This window comes from Geotrypetes seraphini, chromosome 15, assembly GCF_902459505.1.
Source record: "Geotrypetes seraphini chromosome 15, aGeoSer1.1, whole genome shotgun sequence".
NCBI lineage: Eukaryota > Metazoa > Chordata > Amphibia > Gymnophiona > Dermophiidae > Geotrypetes > Geotrypetes seraphini.
Genome location: NC_047098.1, coordinates 25,361,009 through 25,375,852, shown reverse-complemented (window position 1 = coordinate 25,375,852; position 14,844 = coordinate 25,361,009). Strand labels below are relative to the sequence as shown.

General features: G+C 43.3%; 1 protein-coding gene across 5 annotated transcripts in view; it reads left to right on the top strand.

The window, feature by feature from the left end:
* CLSTN1 (calsyntenin 1) overlaps positions 1-14,844 on the top strand; it is a 117,862-nt gene that overhangs the window by 45,592 nt on the left and 57,426 nt on the right. For 3 of the 5 annotated variants that reach the window (XM_033921643.1, XM_033921646.1, XM_033921648.1), the window contains exons 3-7: positions 3,072-3,101; positions 4,445-4,640; positions 10,605-10,813; positions 13,090-13,239; positions 13,343-13,528. In XM_033921643.1, the coding sequence (XP_033777534.1) occupies positions 3,072-3,101; positions 4,445-4,640; positions 10,605-10,813; positions 13,090-13,239; positions 13,343-13,528 (771 nt within the window). The remainder of the gene's footprint in view (positions 1-3,071; positions 3,102-4,444; positions 4,641-10,604; positions 10,814-13,089; positions 13,240-13,342; positions 13,529-14,844) is intronic. The other 2 variants (XM_033921645.1, XM_033921647.1) reach the window with 1 other exon arrangement.

Below are 14,844 nucleotides of genomic sequence, written 5' to 3'. Positions count from 1 at the left end.
CATGCAAAGAATGAACTCCAGCTAGGAAACTCCCCATAATGCCCAATTGCGGCAGTACCCAAAACAGGTAATCCCATAGGATTTTGTCCAACGCTTTTTCAGCATCTAGACTTACAATAAGGGCATTTCCTTGACCTGGGTTCCTGCACAAGAGCTCTGAATTCTGCAACACCATTGCAGGCCCTGGAATCCCTGGAGGGCAAAGAGTTCAGGGTCTTCTTGGACAGTGCAACAGCGGTGGCCTACATCCAGAAGCACCCAGTTATGGCTAGAGGCTTTGCTCCTGTTTCGTTGGGCAGAAGCCCATCTCTAGGCACTCTCCTCCACTCATGTAGCAGGATTGTAGAATGTTCAGGCCAACTATCTGTCAGCAGACTCTAGACCCGTAGGAATAGTCACTATTCTCACAAACGTTCAACAGCATTGTTCAGTGGTGGGGTCTCCTGCTGATGGATTTATTGGCTTCAGCAGTGAACACAAAGGTGGATCGTTTCTACAGCTGATGATGCGAGCCTGGAAGTGCTGGGTTGGACAAGTTAGCCCAGCCTTGTCTGAAGAGAGGGCTTTTGTATGTGTTTCCCCCATGGCCCATGCTGGGCCAAGTCATTTGCAGGATTTCAAATCATCCAGGTTGGTAGTCCTGGTGGCACCAGATTGGCCCCGCAGACCATGGTACACAGACCTGGTTCATCTACAGAGAGATGAGAGCCTCCAATTACTGGTCCAGGTAGATTTCCTGACTCAGGGTCTGGCCCCCATAGAGCATCTGGAACACTTTGGACTTATGGCGTGGCTCTTGAGTGGAAGGCCCTAGTACTCAAAGGATACTTGGAGAAGGTCATCACTACTCTACTTAGAACTAAAAAGCCTTTGACTGTGGCGGCTTATGCTAAGGCCTGGAAGACGCTTCAACACTGGTGTGCAAAGGACAATGTAGAGCTCCTGCGAGCCTCAGTCTCAGTAGAAACATAGAAAGATGACGGCAGATAAGGGCTACAGCCCATCAAGTCTGCCCACACTATTGACCCACCCTTTTAAGTCTACTGATCCCCTTAAGTATAATTATAATTATACTGCCATTCTACTGACCCGCTCTTTCAAGTCTATATCCTAGTGACCCTAGTCCTTGGCATGACCCTCGTAGGGATCCCACATAGGTATCCCATTTATTCTTGAAGTCTGGGATGCTGCGGGCCTCGATCACCTGCACTGGAAGCTTGTTCCAATGCTCAATCACTCTTTCCGTGAAGAAGTACTTCCTGGCGTCTCCACGAAACTTCCCTCCGCAGTAGTTTTGGAGTTTTTTGCAAGAGGAACTCGAGAGAGGTCTGTCAGTTGGATCTCTGAAAGAACAGGTAGCAGGCCTTTCATGTTTTCAAGCTCAGGGGGAGAAAGTTTCTTTGGCCTCTCATCCTGACATGATGAGAGTTTTCAAAGGGGCTCTCAGTTTACACCCTTTGGTGCGGTTACCATTTCCATCCTAGAAGCTGACTGCAGCCACCATAGCAAGTTTTGCAAGGTCTCTTCAAGGCTGTGTACAAACCCTTACAGGAGGCTTCCCCTCTAGATCTTAACAGTCAAGATGGTGTTTCTGGTAGCAATTATGTCTGCGAGGAGAGTCTGAATTGCAAGCGTTCTCTTGCAGGGAGCAGTTTCTGAGGATTACAGAAGCAGAGCTTTCTTTGCGCATGGTCCCGCCCTTTCTACTGATAATAGTTTCAGCTTTTTATGTCAGTCAAGAAGTCTGGTTGCCCGCTTTTCATTCCACAGGCTCAAAGGAAAAGGCCAAAAGTGTTGGTTACTAGACATCAGGAGAGTTCTTGAAGTTACCAATGAATTTCAGATCTCAGATCATCTTTTTGTCCTGACCCGTCAAACCAAGTGAGGGAGGACTGCGTTGAAGGCCTCTATCTTCAGATGGATTAAAATGGCAATTTCTTCCACGTACTCTACATTGGCTGTGGTAAGCAGGCACCAATCTCGTTGAAAACACACTCCACCAGAGTGATGGCTTCATTGTGGCAGAGGCTCAGGCAATTTCACCTGAGGAGATTTGTAGAGCAGCTGCATCAGGTCCACTCTTAGTACATTCACCAGGTTTAACAGGATGGACATGGCAGCCAGGACGGATGCATCTTTTGGTCCTCTTGTGTTGAAGGCAGGCTCATCAATCCTGCCCTAGATTCAGGAGATTGCTTTGGTACGTCCCTACAATTCAGGACTACTAGACACATTGCACTATAAAGAAAAATTAGGTTCTAACCTTGATAATCTTCTTTCTTGTATATGTGTCTAGTGGTCCTGAAGTCCCATCCTGTGAGTGGGCTTCACCTGCTTTCTAACTTGATAAGAGCATATGCCAGGATTGGAAGAACTTCTTTGTCTCTCGGCTAAGATTGTTGGGGGAGGAAAAAAAAAAGCTGTGCCTCTGCCTGATAGCAGGACATGGGAGTAGCTATGAGCTCTATAAATGTTAGTGGTGGTTGCACGCAATTTTTTGGCAAGTTTTTTTATAATGTTCTTTGCTATACTTGTTACAGAGCAGAACAGAAGTGTAGTGTTGGGGAGTTTCTCTGTTCCTCTCTTTCCTGTTATGTCTCCTATTATAGGGATTCTTTACTGTTTTTGTACAAACTGAGTGGGCAGGAGCAAGCCTACTAGGAAGGAGGCAGAGTTGAAAGATGAGTGATATCCTTCTACAATTAACTTGTGGGTTCAGATGGATAACCCTATAGTTTAGGACTACTAGACACATATACAAGAAATAAGATTATTGAGGTAAGGATCTAATCTTTCTTTGCAGAGCATCAGAAATTATGGATGTGATCTAATCTCAGCTTAACTTGATAGAAACAGGTTTCTATGTTTCAACTTAAAAATGTGTTCAAGAAGCAGAATTTCTTAGTAATAGAATTAGTGCTTAAAGCAGCTTGACAGGGGACTTGTGTGTGTGTCAAAAGATTTGTCCAGTGCTGTTCCATGTAATCTGATTTTTCTGCCTTCCTTCCTTATTTACTTTCTCTTTAGTCTTTTCTATATAACTAACTTGGGTTTATCTTTTCTCCCTTCAGAGAGTTTTGAGGTGACAGTCACCAAAGAAGGTGATAAAGGGTTCTTTCTATCCCTTTTTTGACTATTAACCTACTAACTTTGGTTATGAAATAGGGAATCGGCACTTAAGCAGAAGATCTGTCATGCTCTATTTATCCCATTTTATTCTCCAGTTTATTTACATTTTCAAGTAAATATTGATGAAAATTGTTATGTATCAAAACCTTTGGTTAGAAATATCTATGGATCAGACATCCATTTGAACTAAATGTTCTTGGGGTTGTTTTATGATTTTATTTATGTTAAGAGTCTGATAAATCGCTCAGACATTTGATGTGCGGTATATCAAGACTAAAATAAACTTGAAACTTGATAACATTTGCTGATTTGGACCTTTGAGAGAGCCATCTTCCAAGACTTGGTTTTTACACCTTGTTCTCAATGGAATTTTTTTTTTACAGGACACATTTACAGATAAGTTAGCATTCCAGTTAGATTTGTTTGTAAGTTGCATTTGATTTCTTTGGAATATATCAACACTCCCATCTAACTAATTTTCCAATAATTAGGCTGCAAACCTGTATTTCTTAAATGTTGCCTTCTGTGATTACAGAAGTTGTAAAGCTGAAGTATACCATGTCTCTAAGTTAATGGGGTATGTGCTTACTTCCCACAGACATAGAATTGTAGGGAAGCCTTAGTAAATTATACTCGTACGTGTCTTTAGATTATTTAAGAACAGAAGTCAGATAGTACAGAGAGGCTCCATAGGACCTGTTAGATGTCAAGAAGCTGAATGCTGCCAACAGTTGAAGTGGATGCCTGAAATGTTGATATTTCTACCTTTCTCATTTAGTAATTTGTTTTTGGTTCCTAAATTCTAGCCAGATACATTACACAGGAAGACTGCTTTTTTTGTTTTGTTTTTGCTTTCCCCCCTCCCCCCCAAAAAATAAATCTTTGACAGAATGTGTCTAATAATGGTGCTGAATCTTATAATCTTTCACATGGTAACACTGCATTTTAACTTTTCACTCTGGTCAAACTAAAATAAGCCATTCAGCTTTCTGGTAGCTTAGCATACATAGCAGTGGTCATAGCTTACTGTTCAGATCTTCATTTTTTTACCCTAGAACTATATGAGAAGTATTCCTGTGAAATGCCTGGCTATATTTCTCTTTGTACTCCTGCATGACTGGATGCAAAAGGCAGATGTGTGCTTTGTTTTACTAAAGCTCCCAGACTTCACCCATCTATTAAAGCATAATGCTATTGCTTTGCCCACAGACCCTCACAAGCCCTGGCTGCCAAAAATAATAACATACTTATTAAGGACATAAATATGTGTCTTTTTGTTTCAACTTCCAACCTATTTCGTGTTGGATTTCTTTAGGTGAGATTTGTGAATTTAAAATTCATGGACAGAATGTCCCATTCGAAGCCATGGTAGTAGATAAGTCCACTGGGGAGGGATTGATCCGCTCTAAAGAAAAACTTGACTGTGAACTCCAGAAAGATTATACTTTCACCATCCAGGCATTTGACTGTGGCAAAGGGCCAGATGGAGCTAATATGAAGAAATCCCACAAGTAAGTGTGTCATAGGAGGACTAAGGAAAATTCTCTTGAAATGGGTAAATAAATATCAATTTATCAATTTTGAATGATAGCTTTCCTATTTGTTTAGTACTTACTATCTGCTAAGTTTCAAATGGGCATACAAGAATTAAAATCTAATGCAAACAAATCACATTAAATGTAGGAGTTGAATTTTAAGTATAGTAAAGCAATTCTAAATTTTGCCTAAAATTTTACTTGCTATTGAAAATAATTATTGAGCTATTGAATAAGCTGTCTTTTCTTTTTATCATATCGTGAAGCTAGGGATATGGATAACTCTAGTCCTCAGTGGCTCCAAAGAGAGCTGGTTTTCAGGATACCATTAAGAAATGCATGCAAATAGTTATGAATATTCATTTAAAACATATTAAATGTTGTCATTGGGAACAATAAATTATATGGGCATGAGATAGTTTTGTGTAGTGTTTAAACGCTAAACATGCTAAACTATGCATTTTTTCCTTAATTTTTGATATTTAACTTCTTTTTCTGGTGCAAAGGGTACAGGAGTCTTGACAAGTGGGTTATGTAGCCCTATTTAAATTTTCTTCTGCTCCACCTCCTAGTCTCAGCTGCTCCCCAGTTGTTCCTTCTAAATTCGAGTTAGAAGATGGTTTTCTGACCTGCTCCAAAATCATTTATAAAAAAATTTATTTTGGGGTATTTTATCCGGATTGTGAGGCTTTCAGTGCTTCAGAAGTTTCCAGTACTCCTGGGACAGCTCTAACTGCGAGAAGACATAGAGCGGCATAATCAAAAGAAATGTCTACGTCCCATTTGGACGTAGGGCGCTAGTCACCCAAAGTCAGCAGCACCAAAATGCCCATTCTTGAAAAGTACTGAGGAAGGGGGAGGAGAAAGGCCTGTACAGGTGAAGAAGGTAGGACCTCCATGAAACTGGAGGTGAAGACAGACCCCCTGAAATCCCCAGATTAATAAAATAAGACAATACATTTTACAGGCCTGAAAATACTTTGAAACATAACAGTTCTCACAATTTCTGTCTTTGCTAAAATTAGCAAGTCAAGCGGAACCCATCCTTCATACAGTAACTGGCAAACATCTGCTGAAGTATAAAAATAGAGAATCTTATTTGTGAGAATAAAATTACCAGCCTTAGAACAGAAGGGGATTACCACATATCCTAATCAAGAATATAAAATTGATTACTTTACACATAAGTTCTGGAATGGGCGGACCTTGCTTGGAAAATTGAAGAACCTTGATATTAAAAAGACATATGTCGGGAAATAGATAAGAACCTTTTGATAAACAGGATATCATACGCAATATGACTTAGGAAAGTAAAAATATTGCCCAATTAATGAAATAATAAGAAAAATAACCATTATGACAAACTGTGTATGTCCAATAATAATCAAACACATACTATGTACCAACGTGGTCTCAGACTGTCAGAAAAGGACAGTCTTTTGATGGCTTAGGGAGGACAGACACGCTTGATGCTGAAAGACTTGATCTTGTAAACTGTTATTGATTATTAATAAAATGTATATTACTTATACCAGCATATTGGGTTGTCGTGAGGTCAGTTGGTGAAGGTCATAATAACAGGTGGTCTTCAGTACATCCAAATATTTTTTTCCTGAAAATTGACTATTTGATCATCCAGACCGCCAGTGCGTCTATCTTTATACCACATAATCGTCCAAGTCCCAAATGCCCAGAACAAGACCTTTTGGACATGGGAGGGGCCAGCAATAAGAACATAAGAATTGCCGCTGCTGGGTCAGACCAGTGGTCCATTGTGCCCAGCAGTCCACTCACGCAGCAGCCCCCAGGTCAAAGACCAGTGCTCTAAATGAGTCTAGTCTCATCTGCGTACATTCAAGTTTAGCAGGAACTTGTCCGACATTGTCTTGAATCCCTGGAGGGTGTTTTCCCCTATAATAGACTCCGGAAGGCCGTTCCAGTTTTCTTCCATTCTCTGGGTGAAGAAGAACTTCCTTACGTTTGTATGGAATCTATCCCTTTTCAACTTTAGAGAGTGCCCTCTCGTTCTCCCTACCTTGGAGAGGGTGAACAATCTGTCTTTATTTACTAAGTCTATTACCTTCAGTATTTTGAATGTTTCGATCATGTACCCTTTCAGGCTCCTCTTTTCAAGGGAGAAGAGGCCCAGTTTCTCCAATCTTTCACTGTACGGCAATGTGATGGACTGGCCACTCAGATGTAGCAAGAGATCAGTGGGGCTGTTGTGAACTTCACAAAAAAGGTGCCACATAAACATCTCACCAGAACTCCCTTATAGGTCATGGTGAGCCTCCAAAAGACCCCTAAAACCTGTTATACCCACTTGTCTACAACTCCAATAGCCCTTATGGCTGCAGGTGCCACCTATATGGCAGTACAATAGGGTTGGGGGGTTTGGTAGACTTATATTTATCCCAGGACAAGCAGGCAGGTATTCTCACTAGTGGGTGATGTCATCCGACAGAGCCCCGATGCGGACGTCTCACAAGCATACTTGCTTGAAGAAACTTCAGAAGTTTCGAGATGCCCGCACCGCGCATGCGCGAGTGCCTTCCCGCCCGATGCACCGGGCGTGTCTCCTCAGTTCTTTTTTTTCCGCGGAGCTAAGAAGTTTGCTTCAACTCTCTGCGCTGAGTGAACCCGTATTCTTGCCTTCTAGTGCCGCTGTTTTGAGTTTAATTTCTCATAATCGTGTGTTTTCTTCTGTCGTTTTATTATTTTTTTTAAATAAATTTTTTTCCAAAGATTCGACCGGGTCGGCCGCGTGGTTGGGGCCCCGCTCCTTCGATCTAGCGGCGGAGCTTTTTCGGCCTATGTCCCGGCCTATCACCGGTTTTAAGAAGTGTATCAAGTGCCAGCACGCGATTTCGTTGACGAACTCGCATCGACGCTGTTTGCAGTGTCTCGGGCCGGAACATCTTCCGAAATCGTGCAGGCCTTGTTCCACTCTAACAGCACGTGCTTTCAAGCGTCGCTGTTTTCTGTGGGAGTCAATGTTCGCGATGGATGCTTCCAAGGAACCTTCGACTTCGACCGGTGCTTCACCTTCGCCTGCGAAGTTGTCATCTACTCCTGCTACATCGGGTCTACTGAAGCCGGCCTCCTTCGTTCCAGCTTCAACCCCGCCTCCTGCTCCGGTGCCTTCTTCAGTCTCCTCAGATCAGGTACCTCCTCAGACCATTCCCCCAGTGGTTATTAAAGTGCCTAAGGCTTCTAAGGCTAAGCACTCGGCCACTCGGGACCACGAAGACCGTACAGGAGGTCCCACTTCAAGTGCGGCTCCCCCCTTGGCGGCTTCGCTGCGGTCGATCATGGAGGCCCAATTCATTGAAATAATGACAACCATGGGGCCCAAGTGGCTTGCCACAATCCATGGGCATACAGAACCTCCTCGGGGGGGGGGGGCCGAGCTGCCCCCTCCTCCTCCGCCTCGCCGCTCGCTCTCACTGCTTGGGGAGGAGGAGCGGCGCTTGGCCACCAGTTCATCGAGGCGCGCTTCGTTTAGTGACATGCCGCCTCTGGAACCCATCCCCGTCCCGGACGAAGAAAATTGGGATGTGCCTTCGGGTAGTCGAAGCCCTAGGTGTCGTCAGGAGGAATTCTTCCGGAGTCCCTTCCATGCCAAGCCATCTCTCGACCCATGGACTGCTGCTCGAGAGGCGTCGGCCCATCCTCCGCTTCGCTCTACGGCCTCCAGCCCCATCTATTCATTGGAAGCCTCTGGGGAGCCATCTGGGCGTCGCCGTTCCAGATCTCCTTCGAGACACAGGGAGGGGCACCATTCCAGGCATTCTTCGAGGCATTCGTCTAGGCATTCTACTTCCTCGTGTGGGGTATTCAGCTTCGGATATCTCTCCTCCTCCGGGCCCGGAGTTCGAGGATGCCTATGGATCTTTCTCTCCTTGTCGATCCCATGTTTCCTTGGATCAGGAGGCCTCGACTTCATCAAGTCCGTCCCAGCGTCCTGTCTTGGCAGACCAGCTGTCTTTTTCATCTTTTTTACGGCAGATGGCGGATGATCTCGACATCACCTTGGACTCGGGTTCCCGATACTCCAAGGAATACCCGGATACCATGCATCTGCCTCATCCTCCTGCTGAGTCTCGTCGCCTGCCTCTACACAAACTCCTCGACCAAACCTTCATGCGATGTTTTGAAATACCGTACTCCATTCCTGCCGTTCCTGGCAAACTGGATGCCAGGTACCGCACGGTGCATCATAAGGGGTTTGAGGGCTCCCAGCTCTCCCATCAGTCACTGCTGGTCGGGGAAGCATGGAAAGTGATACAAACATAACTGCAACCCATTGTTGAGACATTCCTGAGGAAGCTTAGCCATCCAACAGGCTGCAGGGGAAAAACAGAATCTGAAGGTTGCTTTAAGGCAGGGGTGTCCAACCTGAGGCCCCATGAAGTATTTTGTGCGACCCCCGGTGGAGAACGATGCAGTGTTTTCCTCTGCTGCCCCCAGGTGTTTACCGTCTTGCCGGCTTCCTCCTCTGTCTTGCTGCAGCGTTTGTGCGGCCCCAGAAAAATGTTTTTCGGCCAATGCAGCCCAGGGAAGCCAAAAGGTTGGACACCCCAGCTTTAAGGCATAAGAATTGCCGCTTCTGGGACAGACCAGTGGTCCATCGTGCCCAGCAGTCCGTTCACGTGGCGGCCCTTTGGTCAAAGACCAGTGTCCTAACTGAGACTAGCTTTACCTGCGTACGTTCTGGTTCACCAGGAACTTGTCTAACTTTATCTTGAATCCCTGGAGGGTGTTTTCCCCTGTAACATCCTCTGGAAGAGCGTTTCGGTTTTCCACCACTCTCTGGGTGAAGAAGAACTTCCTTACGTTTGTACGGAATCGATCCCCTTTTATCTTTAGAGAGTACCCTTTTGTTCTCTCTACCTTGGAGAGAGGGTGAACAACCTGTGCTGGCTGGTCCTCATCAGATTGTGTCCGTCAAGGTGATCAATGATGCAGTCTCTATAGTTACTGCTCCCGCCTCCCCCTGCAGTCATTTGATCACTTATTCCTAAGGAAGCTTAGCCAGCCAATAGGCTGCAGGCAAAAGCATTGCTGAATGATGATGTATCATAACCTATTGGTCCTGTCTCCTCTAGAGCTTATTGGCTGGCTAATGAACAAAGCAGGGGCTGAGGAAACAGATATGGAATGTAAAAGGGAGAACATAGCTGGAGATGATAGAAGCTGGGCGAATCATGGAAACTGATACAAAGAACTGCAGCACATTAGTCAGCCATTCCTAAAGAATCTTAGCCAGCCAATAGGTTGCAGGAAAAAGTAAGACTCAAAGTTGCTAAGGCACCCTCTCTGTAGCTATGTATCCGCTTCCCTCTCCCCTGCAGCAACCAATAGTCTAAAGGTTGATGTCTTATAGTTCAAAAAGCAACCCCATCATAATCACACAGCCCACTTTCCCAAGCAAAGCTTGGTCTTCCAGGTACTTAAAATTTAAAGTGACGGTTAACTTGGTATGTATCTGTAATGGATTCCATGAATGACGTCACCCACATGTGAGAATATATCAAGTTTCAAGTTTTTATTAAAATTTGATGCTATCGCTTATACAAATTCTAAGCGATTATGTATACCTGCTATCTTCGGAGAACATCTGTTGTAGGTAAGCATCTTTGCTTAATCTATTATCTGTTTGTAATATCTATGTTATATGGTGATTGTGGAGCTACAGTATATATGTTAATTTGTAATCCACCTAGTGCTTAGATAAAACATAAATGAATGAAAAAAAGTAAATTTGGTTTCTTGTTAAGGTAAATCTCAAACTCTTCATAATCAAATTTCCTAGATATGTTGAATCACTGTGGCCTTTAGAATAATTCCAGAAAGGCATCAAGTGGATATAGCATAATTCTGAATTCTGTTCTTCTTTTATGATTGTATTAAAATCTGGGTGTTTGATTCTGCTTGCAGAGCAACAGTACATATTCAAGTGAATGATGTGAATGAATATGCACCTGTGTTTAAGGAAAAGTCTTACAAAGCCACAGTCAGTGAAGGAAAGAAATATGACAGCATTTTGAAAGTGGAAGCAGTGGATGCAGACTGCTCTCCTCAGTTCAGCCAGATCTGCAGCTATGAAATTGTAACACCAGATGTACCCTTCACCATAAATAACGACGGTGAGATTTCAGATTATTGCTTCACTAAATCTGTGTTCTTGACTAAATCATTTAACCAAGTTTAAAGACAAGGGACTGTGTAAATCACATGCTTTGCCTTGTGTAGTGTTGTATAAGCTTACAATCTGTGATATGCATGTAACTAATTATTTGAAGTAGGAAATCAGGTACAAAAAATTATTGGTGACCGACTGAAGAGAATTGTGGCTGTGAACGAGATTAGATTGGAAATGTAGAATCAGTATCTGTGTTGTGAATGCTGATAAATGATCATTAGAATGTATAAGATTTGTAGATCACCAAGAGAACACAGTATTTTGGACATACATTTATGCTGGAATAAACTGCTTGTGGGACTAGATACACTATATTAGTGATTGGAAAAAGTACAAAAGTGGCATTGTGAGACTCAAAGGTGAAGGTGCAAAAGTGGCATTGTGAAAGGTGAAGGGGAGAAATATGGTAAAGGGGAGAAATATGTAGAAGCTGATAAAGAAGAGGTTGAATTGCTTAACAAATATTTCTGTTCAGTGTTCACGGCTGAAGCGCCGGGAGTGGGACTGCAGAAGACAAACGTGAATAGGGATGGAGGCGTCTTAGACCCTGTTCGATTTTCAGAGGGTTGTGTTCTTGAGGAGCTAGCTAAAATAAAGGTAGACAAAGCAATGGTGCCGCATAGTGTATATCCAAGGGTCTGCAGGAACTTAGGGAAGTTCTGGTGGCTCCGCTAACTGACCTTTTCAATGACTCTCTAGAGTCAGGAGTGGTACCGGAGAACTGGAGAAGGGCAGATGTGGTCCCTCTTCACAAAAGTGGAAGTAAGGAAGAAGTAGGGAATTAAAGGCTGGTAAAGTCTGACTTCTGTGGTAAGTAAATTAATGGAAATATAAGAATAGCCTTACTGGGTCAGACCAATGGTCCATCAAGCCCAGTAGCTCGTTCTCACGGTGGCCAATCCAGGACACTAGTACCTGTCCCAAACCCAAGGAGTAGCAATATTCCATGCTACCGATACAGGGCAAGCAGTGGCTTCCCCCATGCCTTTCTCAATAACAAACTATGGACTTTTCCTCCAGGAACTTGTCCAAACCTTTTTTAAAACCAGCTACGCTATCCACTCTTACCACATCCTCTGGCAATGCGTTCCAGAGCTTAACTATTCTCTGAGTGAAAATTTTTTAAAAATTTCCTCCTATTGGTTTTAAAAGTATTTCCCTGTAGCTTCGAGTGTCCCCTAGTCTTTGTAATTTTTGATGGAATGAAAAATCGATCCACTTGTACCCGTTCTACTCCACTCAGGATTTTGTAGACTTCAATCATATCTCCCCTCAGCCATCTCTTTTCCAAGCTGAAGAGCCCTAACCTTTTTTCCAGTGCAATAGGTGAGACATTGTAGACAATAGGGTTATTTCCCTATATTCGCATACTCTGCAGAAGGAATCAACTCTGGATTTTTCAATCTGCCTCCTATAGTACTTCACTGATCGGTTTAGTGCCCTCTACAGTCTTGAGAATTCACAGACTTCAGTCTGTAGCTGACAGGCCGATCCCTTTTGGGTACCTGTTAGCTAGTCTGCATAGTTTTCCTTGGAGCACAGGGCCGTCTCTGAAGTAGTCTCATCTTCTGTTAAGCAGGGATTGAGTGCAGACAGGCACGTTTAAGGGGGGGGGGCTCAGTGGTGTTCCACAGCGTTCCGGCTGTATTTTTGCACCTCTGCCTATCCTGGTGCACATCCGGTGATCCGCTGGGGTGGAGGCATAGTTAGACAGTGGAGTCTGACTGGTAGTCCGAAGATCAGCTACATCTATCAATGAGGTTAAAAAAAGGGCTTAAGAGACAAGCAACATGGCTTAGGTAAGATGAGGACAGAATTGTGCAGCAAGAAAATCAAACTGAAGTAGCCAAAAATAGCTTCTGTGTGATGGAAGATAACTTCAAAAAATTTTACAAAAGAACCAAGATTGTTGGAATAACAGCAAAATTGTGAGCCTTTCAGAAGTTGTGATAGATTGGAAACTTGTGAGAATTAACAGGTATCAAACTTCTACTTAACTTTGATTTAATTTTGTATCTTAAACTGCGCAAATGAGTATATAAAATTATCACCCACATCACTGGGCTAGATGGACCATTTGTTTGACCCATTAAGGCTATTCTTATGTTCTTATTTTTTTTTCAGTGGAAGACAGGTGGATATCCCTTCTTCCTTTTTTTTTGTCATTGCTTCTTACATAAACTATTAGCTAAATAGAATTTCCATATCCTCTTTTACTAGGTTATATTAAGAACACAGAAAAGCTGGACTATGGGAATGATCGGCAGTATAAGCTTGCAGTCACTGCCTATGATTGTGGTAAGAAGAGGACAACTGAAGATGTTCTGGTTAAAATCTACATTAAACCTATATGCAAGCCTCGCTGGCAAGGTACTTAATTACTGCATATTTCTTCCCTTCTTCTAGAGGGCTGCTATTTAACACTGAAAATGTTTAATTTCTAAGGTTTGCTTTATTTGTCCCATTATTTTAGGCTGGAGTAAAAGAATAGAATATGAACCTGGTACAGGCTCTCTGACTTTATTTCCCAACATACACCTGGACACTTGTGATGAACCAATAACATCTATACAGGCAAAAGTTGAACTGGAGACCAATCACATTGGGAAAGGATGTGACCGAGATACCTACTCGGAAAAGTCCATGCACAGGCTTTGTGGTGAGTTTCTGTAGCATTTTGTTTGTCCTTGGCATGGTAATGTCCAGATGTGCCTTTTGTCTTAAAGTTAACTAGATAAGAACATAAGCTTTGCCATACTGGATCTGACTGAAGGTTCTTTAAGCCCAGTATTTTGTTTCCAACCATGGCAAACCCAGGTTACAAATACCAGGCAAGATCCCAAAAGAGTAAAACAGAGATTTTATTCTGCTTATCCTAGAACTAAGCAGTGGATTTTCCCAAGTCCATCTTAATAATGGCTTATGGACTTTTCTAAACTCAAGTGACTGGGTCTTCTACCTGACTCCCACTTGATAAAGAGTGGTCTGTTTCCTCTCCAGGAAGAGAACCTTGAGTGTAGGAGGAACAGACTACAACAGGCAAATGAAAAATAAATAAAAAAAAAGAAGAGCAACTTGTAACCTAAATGGGTTATTGTTAAAATAAGATCTTAACTGTTCGAAGTTTCCAGAGCATAAAGAAGCATTTCCAGTTGGTCCAAGTTATATAACTGACATACAGATATGATTTGTGTGAAATAGGTATACAGTGAAGAACATCTGCATATTCCAGGCCTTCTTAGAAATAGTTAAGAATGAGCTTCCTCTGCTGATTAGTTTTGATGCAGGAAAGGCATTTGGTAGAGTACCGTATATACTCAAATATAAACAGACCCAAATAATGAACCAAGATAACTCCCCCCCCCCCCCGAAAAAGGGTTGACTCAAATATAAACCGGGAGGTTAATATTCATGTTATCCCAGGACAAGCAGGCAGGCTATTCTCACATATGGGTAACATCATCAGCGGAGCCCGGATGCGGAAGCTCGCAAGCAGACTTGCTTGAAAAAAACAGAAGTTTCGAGTCGACCGCACCACGCATGCGCGAGTGCCTTCCCGCCCAGCGTAGGGCGCGTCTCCTCAGTTCTCAGTTTTCCGGAGCCGAGAAGTCCGTCTTTGACTCTCTGCGTTTAACTTCGGTACTTTGTGCCTTCTCTGAACCGCGGTTTGTATTTTTTCTTCACAAATCGCTGTTCTTTATTTCTTATATTTATAGTTTTAAAAAAAATTTTTCAATCTTCCGTCCGACTGCCAGGGCAGGCTGCTCGGCCACAGCCCAAGGGCTTCGATTTTGCGGCGGCCATTTTTCCTCCTATGTCCCGGCCAGTAACGAGCTTCAAGAAGTGTAGCCAGTGCCAGCGTGCGATTTCCCATACGGACCCACACGTCGGTGCCTCAAGTGCCTTGGGCCGGATCACCAACCGAAGTCATGCGAGCGTTGTGCTATTCTTCAACTTCGAGCCCTTAAACGTCGT